The 15,388-nt window shown below is 37.6% G+C and overlaps 2 protein-coding genes across 2 annotated transcripts in view; one reads left to right on the top strand and one right to left on the bottom strand.

Moving 5' to 3' along the window:
* Positions 1–3,663, bottom strand: part of LOC136265118 (ankyrin-3-like) — a 37,202-nt gene extending 33,539 nt beyond the window's left edge. The window contains exon 1 of the mRNA XM_066059914.1: positions 3,562–3,663. The gene's annotated coding sequence lies outside the window, so the exon portion shown is untranslated. The remainder of the gene's footprint in view (positions 1–3,561) is intronic.
* A 47-nt stretch (positions 3,664–3,710) lies between these two features.
* The window catches only part of LOC136265242 (NACHT, LRR and PYD domains-containing protein 3-like), a 151,479-nt gene continuing 139,801 nt past the window's right edge, over positions 3,711–15,388 (top strand). The window contains exons 1-3 of the mRNA XM_066060103.1: positions 3,711–3,920; positions 8,513–8,875; positions 9,573–9,836. Coding sequence (XP_065916175.1) covers positions 3,899–3,920; positions 8,513–8,875; positions 9,573–9,836 — 649 coding nt within the window. The 5' untranslated portion in view covers positions 3,711–3,898. The remainder of the gene's footprint in view (positions 3,921–8,512; positions 8,876–9,572; positions 9,837–15,388) is intronic.

The raw sequence follows: 15,388 nt of genomic DNA on the forward strand, positions 1-15,388 counted from the left end.
GTGTGCATGTGTGTAGCTATAGTGTGTGTGTATGTGTGTGTGTGTGTGTGTTGCGTGTGTGTGTGTGTGTGTGTGTGTGTGTGTGTGTGTGTATGTGTGTGTGTGTAGGGAGGGGGAGGGGAGAGGCAAGCTGTAGCCAAAGCACTTGAAATTTAACATTTGAAACTTAGCTGCAAACAGAATAAATATAATCTGTTTAATTTGAAAAAAACTTAGCCACAAGGAGCTAATTAGTTTTAGAGTGCATGGTCTTACAGAAGCACCAGTCAGTTAGTATGTGCAGAGAAGGTACAGTGATCATAATATTTAGCTATAGCAATATTAATGAGGAGGTAAAAAAGCAAGTACAAGGAAAATTAGGAATTTTAAGCTTGACCAGGTAGGGATCATAGAAATAAAATGTAGCAGTAAAACAATGGAAGTCACCTACACCTGCAATGGATATTTGGGACCAGGCCTACGAAAACCGGGCATGTGGACACAAACTACACTCCATCACTCTACAGGTTATATCTCAGTACTGGAAAAGTATATGTCCATTCTGTAACTTGCATCATGATGCCAATTAAATGCTTACTAAGAGCTGAAAATTGCAATGCCATAGCATAATGGTACAAAAAGTTATGAGTGATGAAACTGTGAAAAAGTAGGCAAAAATTATGTGCCCACATGCCCTATTATCGCGGGCCCGGTCACATTTAATCCTACGTGGGTATAGACTGAAGTACTATAGGCCAAGTAGGGAATAAAGGTCCACTAGTATTTTTTTAGGTGTAGGCGATTTAATTGTTTCACTACTATTTTCATCTCTGCCAGACCCCTAATCAAACTTAAAATTACTATTTTCCCTTGTACTTGACTGGTGACCTCTCATTGAAAAGTTTAGTACCTTCTCTTTGTTCTTTTCATCTATGTACAATTATAACTTTTACTAACTTTCTAGCTAGCACATATTATGGTGAAAAATTTTGAAGTTGTCTGTGTGTGCTTAAGTTCCCCCTACAAGCATCTCCTAAGCTATGTGTAAGCATCTTGTGCAGGCTCTTCCTCCTGTGGTCGCCCTCCCGTGCCCAACTGGTAAAGTTGATAAATAACATCTGCATCCCATCCCCTAATGCCACTCCTGAGTTCTGTAATTTATAATCCAGTGGAATTGTAATACTATACTGTACCGTACCTCTATTGGTGATATAAAACTGTTGTCAAGGGTGAATGAACCTTTTATGTGTATGTTCGAGAGTAATAAGGTGTTGACACTCTTTTGGGATTAAATGGACGGTGCATGGCAGTTTGTTGGGTCAAAAATCATTTTACATCCCTATAATATCCTTCTTAGAAGGTGGGGACATAGTTTCTTTGTCCCAGTAGTAGGAAAATTTATAGATTTGTATATTTAACCATATCAAAACCTGTCTGTACATTGTGTCAAATGTATGCAGTGGGCAAATCCCAAAAGTACAACCTGTTACCCTCAACCAAAATGGGAAAAACAGTACATTTCAAATTTTACCCGAAATGGGCAAAACCTATGCAGAATTCAGTCAGAAAATTTAGCACAAGTTTTCATATGCTTCCAGGCAGCCATTCAACAGAACACATTAAATCAACATAATTAAAAGCAACGCTACTTATATAAAATAACCAATAATATAGCTAGTTAGCTACGTAGTTACAACACAATCATGAAATGAAACTAGACTATACACACACATGCCCAAAATTATTATTGAATCAAGTCACAGTAACTTTAAGGGCATCTGTTATCTGTGGTACCATCATTATAATGGCTTTGTAACATGAGTGAAACTCAAGGAGAGCATAATAAGACGTTAATTTTGCAGGTGCATGCTCTAGTTTGTAAGACGAAGCTCTGCCAAAAACAAAACGAAGTGTATATTTAGCCGGTACCGGTTTGCAAACACTAACAGCTATTGTGCCGGCACTAGTAGGTTGCCCCGAGCATTCAACTTTAGGGCACGCGTCTAGTAGGTTGCCCCGAGCATTCAACTTTAGGGGATGCGAAAAGTAGTTCCTTAGCGTTAGGGGTAGGCTAGGGTTCAGCTTTGGTTTCTTCTTCACATAGAAGTCACTTCAGTCGGATGTTTATAACGTAGAAACTAAATAATATGACTAGCTGCAGCACCGGTGGTATAATCGTTACAAACATTGCTTATGAGTACGGATGCCTGGGTTCGAACCCCCGCTTAGACACCTTTTTTTTTCTCGCTTTCTTAGGTTTTTTGTACAAGTTTTTTTTTAATGCACGTAACATTCTAAGTATTATACCCTCCACTGCCGGCAAAATAGCCGGCAAAACAGTGTAACCGGTACCGGCTCTATATAACCTGCCAAAACAAAATATAGTTGGAACTTTTTTTTTTCCGGCACTTGTCCCACTTTAGGATACTAAACTCAACAATTTTCGCTTAGGTTCCCTGGACTAGTAGTGAAGCACCTCGTACGGGCTCTGCAGCCTTCTATGCAAACCCTTCATATATGCAGTGCCCAACTGGTAGACTTGATTCTCACGGTTGATTAATACTGAAAAAGCTAATAGGTGGCTGATGATCAAGGGGACTACATTCATACTGATGGTAATGATGGTGAACGTAGTGATTTGAATTGAATGAAGCAAAATTAATGATGGTAACCGTTGTCGTGATCTCTGATACATGGTAGAATCAATACTAGAATTTATCAAAACTCCGCCCCGACCTCGGCCCCGACTGTCCCCCATATACATGACATAAGGTAAGTGCGGGTAATTCCGGACAGCGGGTAATTCCGGACAGCGGCTAATTCCGGACACTCAGATAGCTTTCAACAATGGTAGAATCCCCGGGCCTATAATTTGCTATGCTAATGCAGTGTCCTATGGCCTATCTACAAACCAAAATTGAAGCGAATCTGTTATTCCATCGCGAAGTTTGACACGGATTTGTAGCGCAATCACGGATATTTTTGTTCAAAAACTTTGAAAATGTTAATGTAACCTGGCACTCCAAGCTCATATTTTCGATTTTCAATGACTTATAAGAAGATCATACCCTCAGGTAATTGCATAGCAAAAATCGTAAGAATCCATGCAGCACAGGTGGAGTGGCAGTCGATTTTTTAGCAGCTGTTCTATTGAAATACAAAGAAAATATTCGCGAATTACACAAACTTTTTTAAATACACACTGCTGCTTCCTCTTAAAGAGTATGAACTTTCTACTTGATTTATAAGCTTCAGATGAGTGGTACATTAGTCTCTATACTTTTAAAGAGGATTGGTAACCTGTAGAAGGCGCTACTTGTTTGTTATTCGAAGTGTCCGGAATTAGCCGCATGTAGCATTTTTACACGCTGTTAAATTTTGGCTCATAACTCCTCAGCAGTTAATTGTATCGAAACAAAATTTGTACTGCAGATGCATCATAAAATAGGCTTTAAAACGATTCCTAGAGTTTGTCTTAACTCTTTGTGAATGCAGTGCTAGAGCGATTTTATCAAAGAGTGTCCGGAATTACCCTCATTTACCTTAGACGGTCCCTTAGACTACAACTAATAACTCTACTACCTTCACGGTGGGAGTCCTAAGCTGTGAAATGCCAGTTCACAAACTCCTCTAAATCAATTCGACGGTCATTTCTGAATCAGCAACGATCAGATCGGGTTACACCTCGGGTTACACCTCGGATACACCTCGGGTTACACGGCCGCGCCCTAAAGTTTGTTTACATAATTCTTGGAATTGTTTCAATGGCCCACGAAAAGGAAGGACTGGATGATATCTAACCACACCAAGGCTCTTACAGCATCACGGAGATTCTACACTGCAGTTGAACTGAATTAGATGTCAAGCTGCCGAGCGAATTAGACAGTTGAAACTCAGAGCCACAAAGCCTAGCCTCGCGATGGACAAGGAGATACATTTCAGTAAGTGCCGGCAGAAGTATAAAGTCAGTAGTATAGGACACGTTCAACAAAATCACTGTGTACAATAGTATAGCATCCATACCTCAGTAGAGCAAATGCTTTACAGTTGTACCCTATATTCAACACTGGCCCATCTAGTTCTGAGTTCTCCTAAAGTCTTTCATCAAAGATCATTGCCTATTCGATAATAGGCACTTATACACTCTCCCTCACTCAAGGGTAGTCACTACCAACAGTCCTATAGAACCATCTGCGACCAGGATCAAAATCAAGCGATCAAGAGGTAAATTGGCACTGAATCAACTGATCAAGATGTCCAAGAACGTGGGAATTAAGCAAGCTTGCAAACAAAACGAGAATTTACAAAAATATGTGCTAAATTATCGAGCAATCAAGGGTGTTTTTGAAGATAAATCAAGTCATCAAGGTATATTTTTGTTGATCAAAAACCTTGATCCCGGTCGCAGATGATTCTACAGGACTATTGGCAGTGACCACCCCTTGCTCACTAGCTATTTTATATTTATGAACTCTTAATTGTATAGCTATAGAGCGTATAGATTACTTTGAGTTTGGGCTAGCTCTATATAATCTATGATACCATATAGGAACTATATGGATGTTGGTCTATAAGGATTTCTAAAAGCAAGAGCGTTATACTATATGTAGTGGGAATTGAGGCAGTGTTTTCACAGTATACTATGGATCGCCATGTACCAAGCCCCCCTCCTACCCTACATAAACATGCACACAGATCCATCTCTGTTTCAAATGGATGTGTCAGATACATTTACCTATCAATATCAAACCCCTTTCCCCAGCTTCCCAGTGCAGTACCAACTGCCTGAGGACATTCATATGCCTTGTCCCTTTTTTCACTTGCCCTACCCCTGTGTCTTTTGACAATGGCACTAGTTTGGTAAGGAAGCCTTTATTTTAAATAAGAATTGATCAAAATCCAGTAGCAATTCTAGACATGGGGGAGAGCATTATTCATGTCCACCTCAGTTTTCAATTAATTTGGATACCATCATTCAGTAAAGTAAAGTAGCTTATTTCAGTCACAAAAATGGCAATTCTAAGAAGTCAAGTGTTGCTATCGTTAATTACAGGCATATGTGTACTGGAACTCTTCTGGTTTGTCCTAACGTTGCCATTCAACATACTGTAGTATGAGCTTGCAGCAGCAATTTCAAGTATATATGCTTAAACAAGTATCTAGTGCAAGAATACCATATGTGCTTATCAGGAAATATGTGCATGATTACTGTACGTGTCTACCTTATATCCAGAGTCTGATCATTCACAAATAACAATGTAAACTTTATCAATCAATTCCATGTACGGGTCACGGTATTGAAAGCTCATGTATGAAGCTGTGCAAATTCAATATCTAGAAAGTTTTTTTTTTCTGACTAGGAACTGTTTGTAATAAAGTATTTCATTGCCATGTTTACTTTTTTTGTCACATGCCCCATTACATGTAATCACATGTAACTGTGACTGGACTTTGGAAAACTGAATCTCAAATTTCACATCAGCAGTTTCAAGATAACAAGTTTTTTATTGAGTTGAATTATAACTTTTCAGGAGCAGAAAACATGCTTATTATTATTTTACCAAAGATGCATGAAGTTTTGTGTCCCAACAGCCATGTGGGGGCAATACGTACAAGGAATATTCTAGTGTAAAATTCCTCAGTGTTATACTGTACTTTGGTAAAGAAGCTTATCAAATCCGATCCCTTACCTTTTAAATAGTGTTTCTCAAGCCCATAAAGTGACTGAGGATTTGAGGTCTATGACTTGCATAATTGTGGGGCTTTTGATGGCAGTAATACAGTAACAGTAGCTGTTTCCTACAAAGTAAGAACGTAGAAAATTTGACAAGTGTATGAGTATTCACACTGGGGTGGATGGTGGTGGGCACCAACTAGGCTTCAGAATGGATGATGACCAAAATATAGGGACTAAATTGTATGTAGGTTTCTCCTGGCTTCTAAAATTAACCCAGAAAAACATTTGGCCAACTGTAAAAGGAAGATCTGGCTCTCAAGATCAGCTTGCAGTGTGTGAATGCTGATGCTTTTACACCAATAGTCTGGTATTGTATCTGTGTCTGTGAATGCTATCCCACTAGGGACCTGTGAGAAGGCTGAAAGCCTGTGAATACAGGAAGTCTGGAACATGTAACTAAAACATTGAAGAATGCAGAAAGAAATCCCAGACCCAGTGGTGACTTGATCCCCAGCAACATGCAGTCAAAGCATGCACCAAAGGAGCCACAACAATCAGGATCTGGGGTTTTTTCTGCTTTCAACCTGCACATAAACATCTACTTCTCGCCAGCAATTATAGCTACAGTACTTATTGGCCTTTGTCCACTGTGCAGTTTGGTTATAAAATGTAGTCACTATTATTATAACATAATCATGTATGTTTCATCACTAACAAGGTTTTCTTTGGAAGTAGTGGTATAAGCGATGTCTGGCTTTTGACCTGCTAGAAGTGTCTATAACTTGTATGAAAATTCAGTATGAGTTTGTAAATAGGAGCAGTGGAGTACATACATGTATGCCTGTATACGAACACCTGCAATTTTGAATAGTGACCTTTACAATTGGTTGCACCCTTTATGATAACCAAAACCCATAGTAATCACATGGTTTTAACCACATATTATACAGTACATATAGCCACTGAGTCACCAGAATAGAATGTAAGATATTAATAAGCACAATCATCAGATCTCAGTGTTGTATTCTGCTTGTGATGGATGCTGCATGCAGTAGTAGTATATATAGTTATAGCATTTTTGTGTCATTTCAAAACTGGTATACATTACATGTCTCCAAAATGGTCAATGTATTGTACAGGTACAGGGAATTTAACACTTCTTGCAATTTCATGCAAAATGCGTAGTGTGATTGTGTATGCGTGTATGTTATATTTCACTTTTCTCGAAGTGAAACCTAGGTTACTATCCTGTAAAAGAAATTTGTTGTGTGTACAGCAATCTGAGGCACAATATGGGTATCCACTACAGTTGTGGCACCAAATAAATAGCTTAGAAAAACACACATGCGTATGTATTCACACTTACAAAATTGCAAGATGTGTTAAATTCCCTGTACATAGCTATATGGTACTGTCCAAATGCTATATAGCTATGTAAGTGAAGAAGACATAGGAGCCTAGCACCCAAATAAAACCATTCAAAGGGGTAATTTTGTCCCTATATTTTGTAGGAATTAATTCTAGGTTTGATTATAATTTGTTTGTTTCTTGTCCGCTTACATACATTTACAGGATAATTTCCCACGTGTGACATCATCACAGTTATGGAGTAAGGATTACTGATATTAGATTTGTACCTTTACCAGCGTTGAAACCGGGTCGGGTCATCCAGGTCATCCAGTGGTTTACAAATTATCTGGGTCTGACCCAGATTGGATCATGTGAGAAACGAAATTGTTCGTTTGACGATGTGGATAAACACTAATTGCGTAGCTCTTTCATGAGCCACACCCACTTGTCGCATTGCAAACATATGCTCACCTATGCCCATTTATTAGTAAGTGCAGTCTAGCATGAAACTGTGTCCATTACTGTCTGCAAGTTTACGTGGAGCCACGCCAATTAATTGATTATTGTACGAGTTGTATATAGTCTAGTCTTGCAGCAGGATAAGTACTTTTGTGAGCCACACCCACGTTAATATATTGGGCAATTGTAATACTAAGTATGCACGAAGCCACAGCCAATTGCTGCCTGTAAACTCATGGTAGCTACGTGGAACCAAACCCACGGACTGATTTTAAATTAAACTTACCGGCTTATTTATCACATAACTACTCATTTACTTAACACGAATTGAACGCTCAAAACATAGTCTTGCTCTCTCGAAACAGAGCTCTTATCGCACACCTTGGCTTTCATTAATCCAGGTCAAATCCGGGTCTGACCCGCATTGCTATCCGGGTCAGTGGGTCATCCGGGTCAGCAGTAGTGACCTCCGGTTTCAATGCTGACTAGTGCTGTACACCTACAAAATTTTTGTCACCGGTTAATTGCCTACCAATAATTGGCAATAACCGGTTAATTGGTTTGTTTGTATATTGGCAGACATAATGCGAGTCAACAAGCCTGCTGGAAGGTTTAGGGTGGTACCAAAGTGACCATCAACATCCTGTCTAGCAATAACAGTTATTACAATCACATATTTACACATTCTTTGAGGTTATGTTATGATGTTAACACTTGTCAGCAGGGGTAATTTATGGTTTACCAAGTGGGTGGGCAATAACCGGTTTAAAGGTTTCTTCACCGGTTATTGGCTGACCTAGACAACACCGGTTAATAACCGGTTAATTGGACACCGGTGTACAGCACTAATGCTGACCTCTACAGCATAATATCTTGGTAAACACAGTTGTATTGAAAATGTTAACAATCAGCCTTCTGGTTGTGGAATTGTAAACATATCAATCAATATGTCTAGATGGTTGGTTACTCAGTAATTGATATAGTTTTTATTATATAAGTATTCTACTAAGGTTTTATAAGATTTGCATATGATTCTATTTAACACAGCATCAACTGATATTAGTAAAATGTACACCATTATTTCTCCTGTCAATGAAAAGTGGAAAGAAATAGGACTAAAGCTTGGTCTATATAGTAGTACACTAGAGACAATTGAGTCTGAAGAATGTAATATTGGGAGAGTAGACCATTGCCTCTACTCTGTACTGATAGCATGGCTACACAATAAAGATGGTGTCTGGAAAATTGGAAAAACTTGGAGTGTTTTAGTACAAGCATTACAGTCAGTTGGAGCAGATGAAAAGATCATAAGAGATTGTAAAGAAGCTGCCATGACTACTACTATAGGATCGATAGGGGATGTAAATCAAAGTGAAAGTTCATCTGAAAAGAATAAAGGACACCAAATTGGTAAGTATCAACCATTTTTATTGCACTAATACATTGTATGTACATGATGTATGGTACTTAGCAATATGGCAAAGGTTTACACCACAATACCTTTGATATTCTTTCCCACCACATATATTATAGATGGTCTTTAATCGCTAAACGTGATCCCTGAATTAAATTATGAAGAGCATCATGGCCTACTACATGCTTCTGTGATTTAGCCACCATCAAGGTAGCTTCTCAATACATATAGCCAAAGATCCAGTTACTATGGTTACTATAGAAGAAAATACACAGACAGACAGGTCATAAAAGAAGTCATGCATGTAAAGTATAAATTTTGTTATACTGTATATTGTACTCAGTGTTTATTTCTCTTCGGTCTTCCTCTTTGATCCTGTTCAGTCTGGTGTTTTGTATTTGGTGGGATACAATAACAGTGCAACTTTGTATGTGATCGTGAGCTTCAGTGGGGTCTTTATTCTACTGCCTGAGTCTCCTCATTCACTGTGAATTTTCACAAGCACACTCTGTGTGCTTGTGAAAATGTTGAAAATTATGGATGGTCCCTAAATGCATGTATGAAAATTTATATTTTTGTTTCCCATACAATTCACACCTGTCTGTTGCTCGCCACACTGCATATCATACTATCATGTGTGTGTCTGATTAATTGTTAGATGCATACGTAACATCAGATTGTATATAACTCTAGAGTCAACAACCAAGCCTACTTTAAGGGAGTTGGTACGTTTGGAAGTTGCTACAGATTGGTACTCTTTAGGATTACAACTTGGTCTATCAGAATATGTGCTTAATATAATTGATAATGATGACAGAAACGATTGCAAAACATGTACAAGAAAGATGTTCAGTAAATGGTTATCCACCAACAAAACTGCTGATTATAAAGAGCTCATCAAAGGTTTAATTGTGATTAACAAAAGGGATTTAGCGGAGACTGTTTCTCAACAGTATTGTAAGTAAAAAACTACCATGTTGGTGTACCATGTTGGTGTACCATGTTGGTGTACCATGCATATATTGAGTGAATGTGGTGTTTTTTTGTGGTTCACTACTAATTTTTAGTAGGCTGTCTCGTCTAGACCCTTTATTGATCTTATGCACACAGTGCGCATTGTACAGTCACACTCTTTAATAAAGAACTTTGTGTGGGTGGCATCAAATGAAATAGTGTAATACTTTCCATAAAATACAATGGACTGTAATTTGTAGCCCACCAACTATACTTCAGAAACTTCAAACCTGCAGTTATGACAATAATACAATACATACGTCAGTGATTTGTTGACACCAACCCTCATAGTGAAGTGGCTAAGCAAAAAAATCATTTCAGTTTTTGATAACAGTACCAGACTTGGTACAGCATTTGCTTGATTTATACCATTTCATATAAGACAAGTATAAGGAAAAATTAAGAATTGCACCGTAAGTTCAATTAGGGATAAAAAAAAAATAGAAATAAAAGCAGTGAAACCACCTACTGTACACCTGAAGATATGTTTATATACTAGTGGACATTAATTCCTACTTCGTTCTATACCCACGACTACATTAGTGATTAAACATCCACTAGTATATTTCAGGTGTAGGTGACCTCCCTTGTGTCAGTACTTTTTATTTCTATGATCCCTAATTGGATTTAAACTTCTTGTTTGTTTACTTTTTATTGTAACATTATTTTGACTGGTGAACCCAAGCATACCACATTAGAATGGAAAGATAGGCTTATTGTTTCGTCTGAATACACTTCCCAACTATCAATTACTGAAATAGTAAAGTGGGCATTACACTTAGTTTTCAGCTGTGTACAGCCCTTTACAGCATTGAAGCATGGGTCTCTGCAATCAACCCTATCACAACAGAAAACTAGGACGATTCCTGCCAAATGTAGGAAAACCTCATGTGGTGCTGCTACAAATCAACACCTTGCACTGTCAGCAAAGATAAATGGGATACAAAGGAGACAGGTAAGTCCATGAAGCATTCATTGTATATGTACTGTAGTATACCAAAAGGCACCAGTATAGGGCTGAAGCGATGTAAATGTTTTTATTTTTTTTATTTTTTAAAGTTCATAGCAACTTTTTAAAAGCATTTCAAGTCATACTGAAGGCACTTTTGAGTTTGGTGATACCTTCCCAATACTGCAAAGGCACCATGAAGGCACCATGAAGGTTCTATGAGGCCAATATTAGGGTAATAATTTTGGTAAGAAAATTTGCTTGCCTACATATTATGAAGATGTATATACACAACCACCATATGCAAGCTGCCATGTTAGTGCATTTTATGTACTGGGTTTCAATCCACTAGAAAATTCCATAAAGACTTTAAACCATTGCTTTACTCATCAAACAGTATGATAGTACTACGTATATGATACTGCTCAAATGCAATGTCATCTTGTGAGAGTAAAAAACTTGCTAATTAAAGGGCCTGGCACCCATTTTGCCTGTGAGTATTCATCCCGTTTCATTTTGGATGAATATTTGCGAGCAAAACAGGTGCCACGCCCTCAAGTTTATAATTGCTCACACTCTTGCGAGACAATGTTGCATTTGAGTGGTACTACTGTATATGAATCATGAAGGTTTGGGCTTTTCTGGCCAGAAATCACCCTAACACCAGCCTCACAATACCTTCACTTGGCAGTATTGGTCTGCATGACTGACAGATGCTTTCAGACAAGCGTAACTCATTAAGGGCTAAGGTTACTTGATTTTCTCACTGTTCGACATCACTTCAGCCTGACAAGTGCCTTTTGACATACTGCAGTACATACAATGCATGCTTCATGGAATTACCTTTGTCCTCCTTTGTGTTCCATTTATCTTTGCCAACAGCACAAGGTGTTGATTTGCAGTAGCACCATGTGATGGCTTCTCTATGTTTGTAATGGGAATTGTCCCAGTGTTCTGTTGTAACTGGTTTGATTACAGAGGTCCTTCTTATAGTTTTCTTTGTTTGTAATGCTGTGTAACAGGCTGAATATACGTAGCTGAAAATGAAGCATACATGTGTGGGTTCACCCGTCATAATAATGTTACTTAAAAAGTAAACAAGTAAGTACAAGAGAATTTTAAGTTTGATTAGGGATCAAAGAAATAAAAGTAGCGAAACAAGGGAGGTTGCCCAAATCTGAAGGACATTTAATTCTTAATTCAGTCATGAGTATAGACTGAAGTAAGGACCAAATGTTTACCAGTATATATTCAGTGTAGGTGACCTCCCTTGCTTTTTATTACTTTAATTTCTTTGATCCTTAATCGAACCTAAAATTCCTTTGTACTTGTGTAATAATAAACCACTCGGCACTTTGGCTTTGATGTTAATAAAGTGCTTGGCTTTGCCTTGTGCTTTATTTGGCATCTCAGCCATGCCTTTGTGCTTTAGGCAACTTCAACTTGTTTCATGAGCAAGAATCTCAAGAGCATAGAGTGAGTAGGTTGGCCCCAAAAATAAAAATGTTAACAGAAATTAGAGTGCAAAATAACAAAATGCAAATAAGGGGGGCATAGTCTTGACACAATAGCACTAGCTTGTTTCCAGTCGTAGCATGTTAAGACAAGATGTTTACATTGTAAACAGTATAGTTTAATGCATAGAAAAGAATACGAGTCTTGACCTCAAGGTATTTTAGCTCAATTCATTATTACTTAAAAATAGAATTTTTTCTAATCCATGAAAAAGGGAAACACTATTACCTGGACTGGACTAGATTCTGGATTAGACTGGACTGTAATCCTATTTCATTGCACTCTCCCATGTTTATTATACTGCGCTAGTGGAACACTCTGATTGAACAATCAGAACTTTGACGGTACATAAGTTACTGAGTAGAGACAATATAATTATAGCTAGACTACCATCATGAGTGCTATCTATGACTTGTAGCTATGTTAGCATAGTGATACTGTAAGGCATGCAGTATGGGTTATTTCTATGAGAACAGTAATCTCCTCCACTCTATTATGTGATTGTTAATAAAACGTTTGTTTTTATTCATTTATTTATTAAGGCTTTACATCACAAGTGCTGAAGATCTGTAAGTTACCTGGTTTTACAGCCTGCTTAAAGACATTTGAAAAGCTGGAGAATGACAAAAATCCCATGGCTTGGTGGGGTAACAGATCCGGGTTGCAAAGAAAAGCAATGACAAAAGGAAGAAAGAGATCTGGATGTGTGAGACTTGTGTCAGCCGCATAGCTGAAGTAATCATAGATATTAAAACCATGATATTAAAGTGGCGCTTATGTACCCCTCTAATATCTATGAAGCAATAAACTAGTCTAAGAAACAATCACAAAGCCAGACTGGAGGAGATTACAGTACCCATAAAAATCACCCACGCCAATGTTTCACTGTGCCAACATAACAACATGCTTATGCAAGTCATGAATAGTAGTCATGGTGATAGTCTATATTCTCTCCACTCAGTAACTTATGTACTGGCAAAATTCTGATTCTTCAATTAGAGTGTTTCGCAAGCACGATATGATGAATGTGGGAGAGTGCAGTACATATTGAAATAGGATTACAGTCCTAGTCTAGTCTAGTCCAGTCTAGTCTAGTCCAGGTATTAGTGCTTCCCCATGAATAAAGGTGGATCAGTCACACCCACGAAACAACTAATCAAGTTGACATAGCCTTACTATCCATATAGCACTTGCGGCAATTCTTTATCATATACATATAGTGCTCTATAATATACGTATACATACACTGTATTTATTCATACCAAAGTATTAATGATGCCACAATATGTACTATATAGCTATGGGGCCGCTAAACCAAAACAAAGGTACCAAAACATTGAAAATACCAATTATATAGTAGTAGTTCATAGTGAAATACGTGTTGAACTGAATGCAAATGTTTTTGTTTTTTTCATCAGGAGCGTGGCCACAGCCAGCCTTTGGCCGGCTGTGGGTATTTGCCTGGTTTACTGATTAGCAGAAATTATTTTCAGAAAAATATGTGTGTGTGTGTGTGTATGTGTGTGTGCATGTATGTTTGTCTTTCTGCACCCATGTGATCAAAACTTTGTTTGCTAAAAACAGCCTTTATGTGAGAAATAAAGGCCATATAGAGCCTGTATTAAACTTCTGGGCAGGTAAGCTATGGTTTAAGGTGGTTATATTATGTGCCTGTTTGAAATAGGGGTGAATCGAGTTTATAGAGATGTTTTCCAAATAAGTTTTTATTATGGGAATCAAACAGCTAAAACAACAACACATCTGGCTTCCTAGGCTATCAGGTATAATGAATTCCTTCAAGTTGAAAAGGGAGGGAGGAGCATATTTGAACTTATGTGATTGAAAATTAAAAGCAGCTTTGAGGCTTTGCCTGGAGAATTTGCGTAAGAAAATGTTATAGACAAATGAATAAAATCCATTAAAAAGATACTTCTGTGCATTATTAGTGTAGTTTGTTTGGGGTATGTTTCCTTAGCAGTGCATAGCAACGTAATTACAAAATATTTCATCAATTACGAATACAAATAATTATTATTATTTAATTGATTATTCTGTATGTAGCAACAAAGTAAAACCCAAAATAAATATTAGTTTAGTACATTGTTAGTTAAGATTTATTTGCTGCATGGTGCCTGGTTTTTAGAAGTAGCACAATATCAACTTGTTTCCTTTCTGCTTCTTGTACTTTCCTATTTATTTGTGATCAATCTTTTCTAGTAAGCAACAACAAACTGGCAGCCCTATTATACTTTTCTGCATTCTTGTATAGTGTATGCTGTACTTACTCTATTAGAGCATTGATGCATGTAGAAGAGCATTGAACCAATAATGTTTTTTTTTCTGGACTAGTATCGATGAACTAATTCAATGACATTTTGTCAAAACTAAACTTACACACAACGGATTTTGGAAATACTTGCATGACATTATGATTATAGTACATGAAAAGCAGAAAATTATTTTGCACACCACTTTAATGTATTTCCACTAACCCGTTCACAGCAAAATTCTCAAGGACCATTGGCCGAATTGCATCATACTAATCACCCAATACACAGAACTACTTAGTAACCGTATATCTAAATACTCGCTATAAACTAAGGAGGTTGACTATGTTGTTTTTGTTTACATAAAAGTAACCACAACAAAGTTATCAAACAACAAAGTCTAAACTTTGATAAAAACCAGCCCAAACAAACAACGGAATTCAAACTAACTGTTTACAAGGGTGTATTACACCCCAAAGGACTATATAGTTCACTTACTGTAACAGTGCTTCCATTCCACAGTTGGTTTCTTCATAATTTGTCCTGTTTTTGCTGCTGCGCATGCGTATCTGCACTCTCAAGTATTATCATACACTGTACATGTGTATGTAGGTGTAGTAGTTAATTATAATTGGTATAGTTTGTATAGTCTCTCTCAAGGTAATAATCAAGTTGTGCATTTATCACAGATGTTGAGGTAGATAGTACTGTAGATGCGCACTGTAGCTAACCTACAGGTTACTGACCTCAAATGTATGTTCAGG

This window comes from Dysidea avara, chromosome 1 (assembly GCF_963678975.1).
Source record: "Dysidea avara chromosome 1, odDysAvar1.4, whole genome shotgun sequence".
In the NCBI taxonomy this organism is placed as follows: Eukaryota; Metazoa; Porifera; class Demospongiae; order Dictyoceratida; family Dysideidae; genus Dysidea; species Dysidea avara.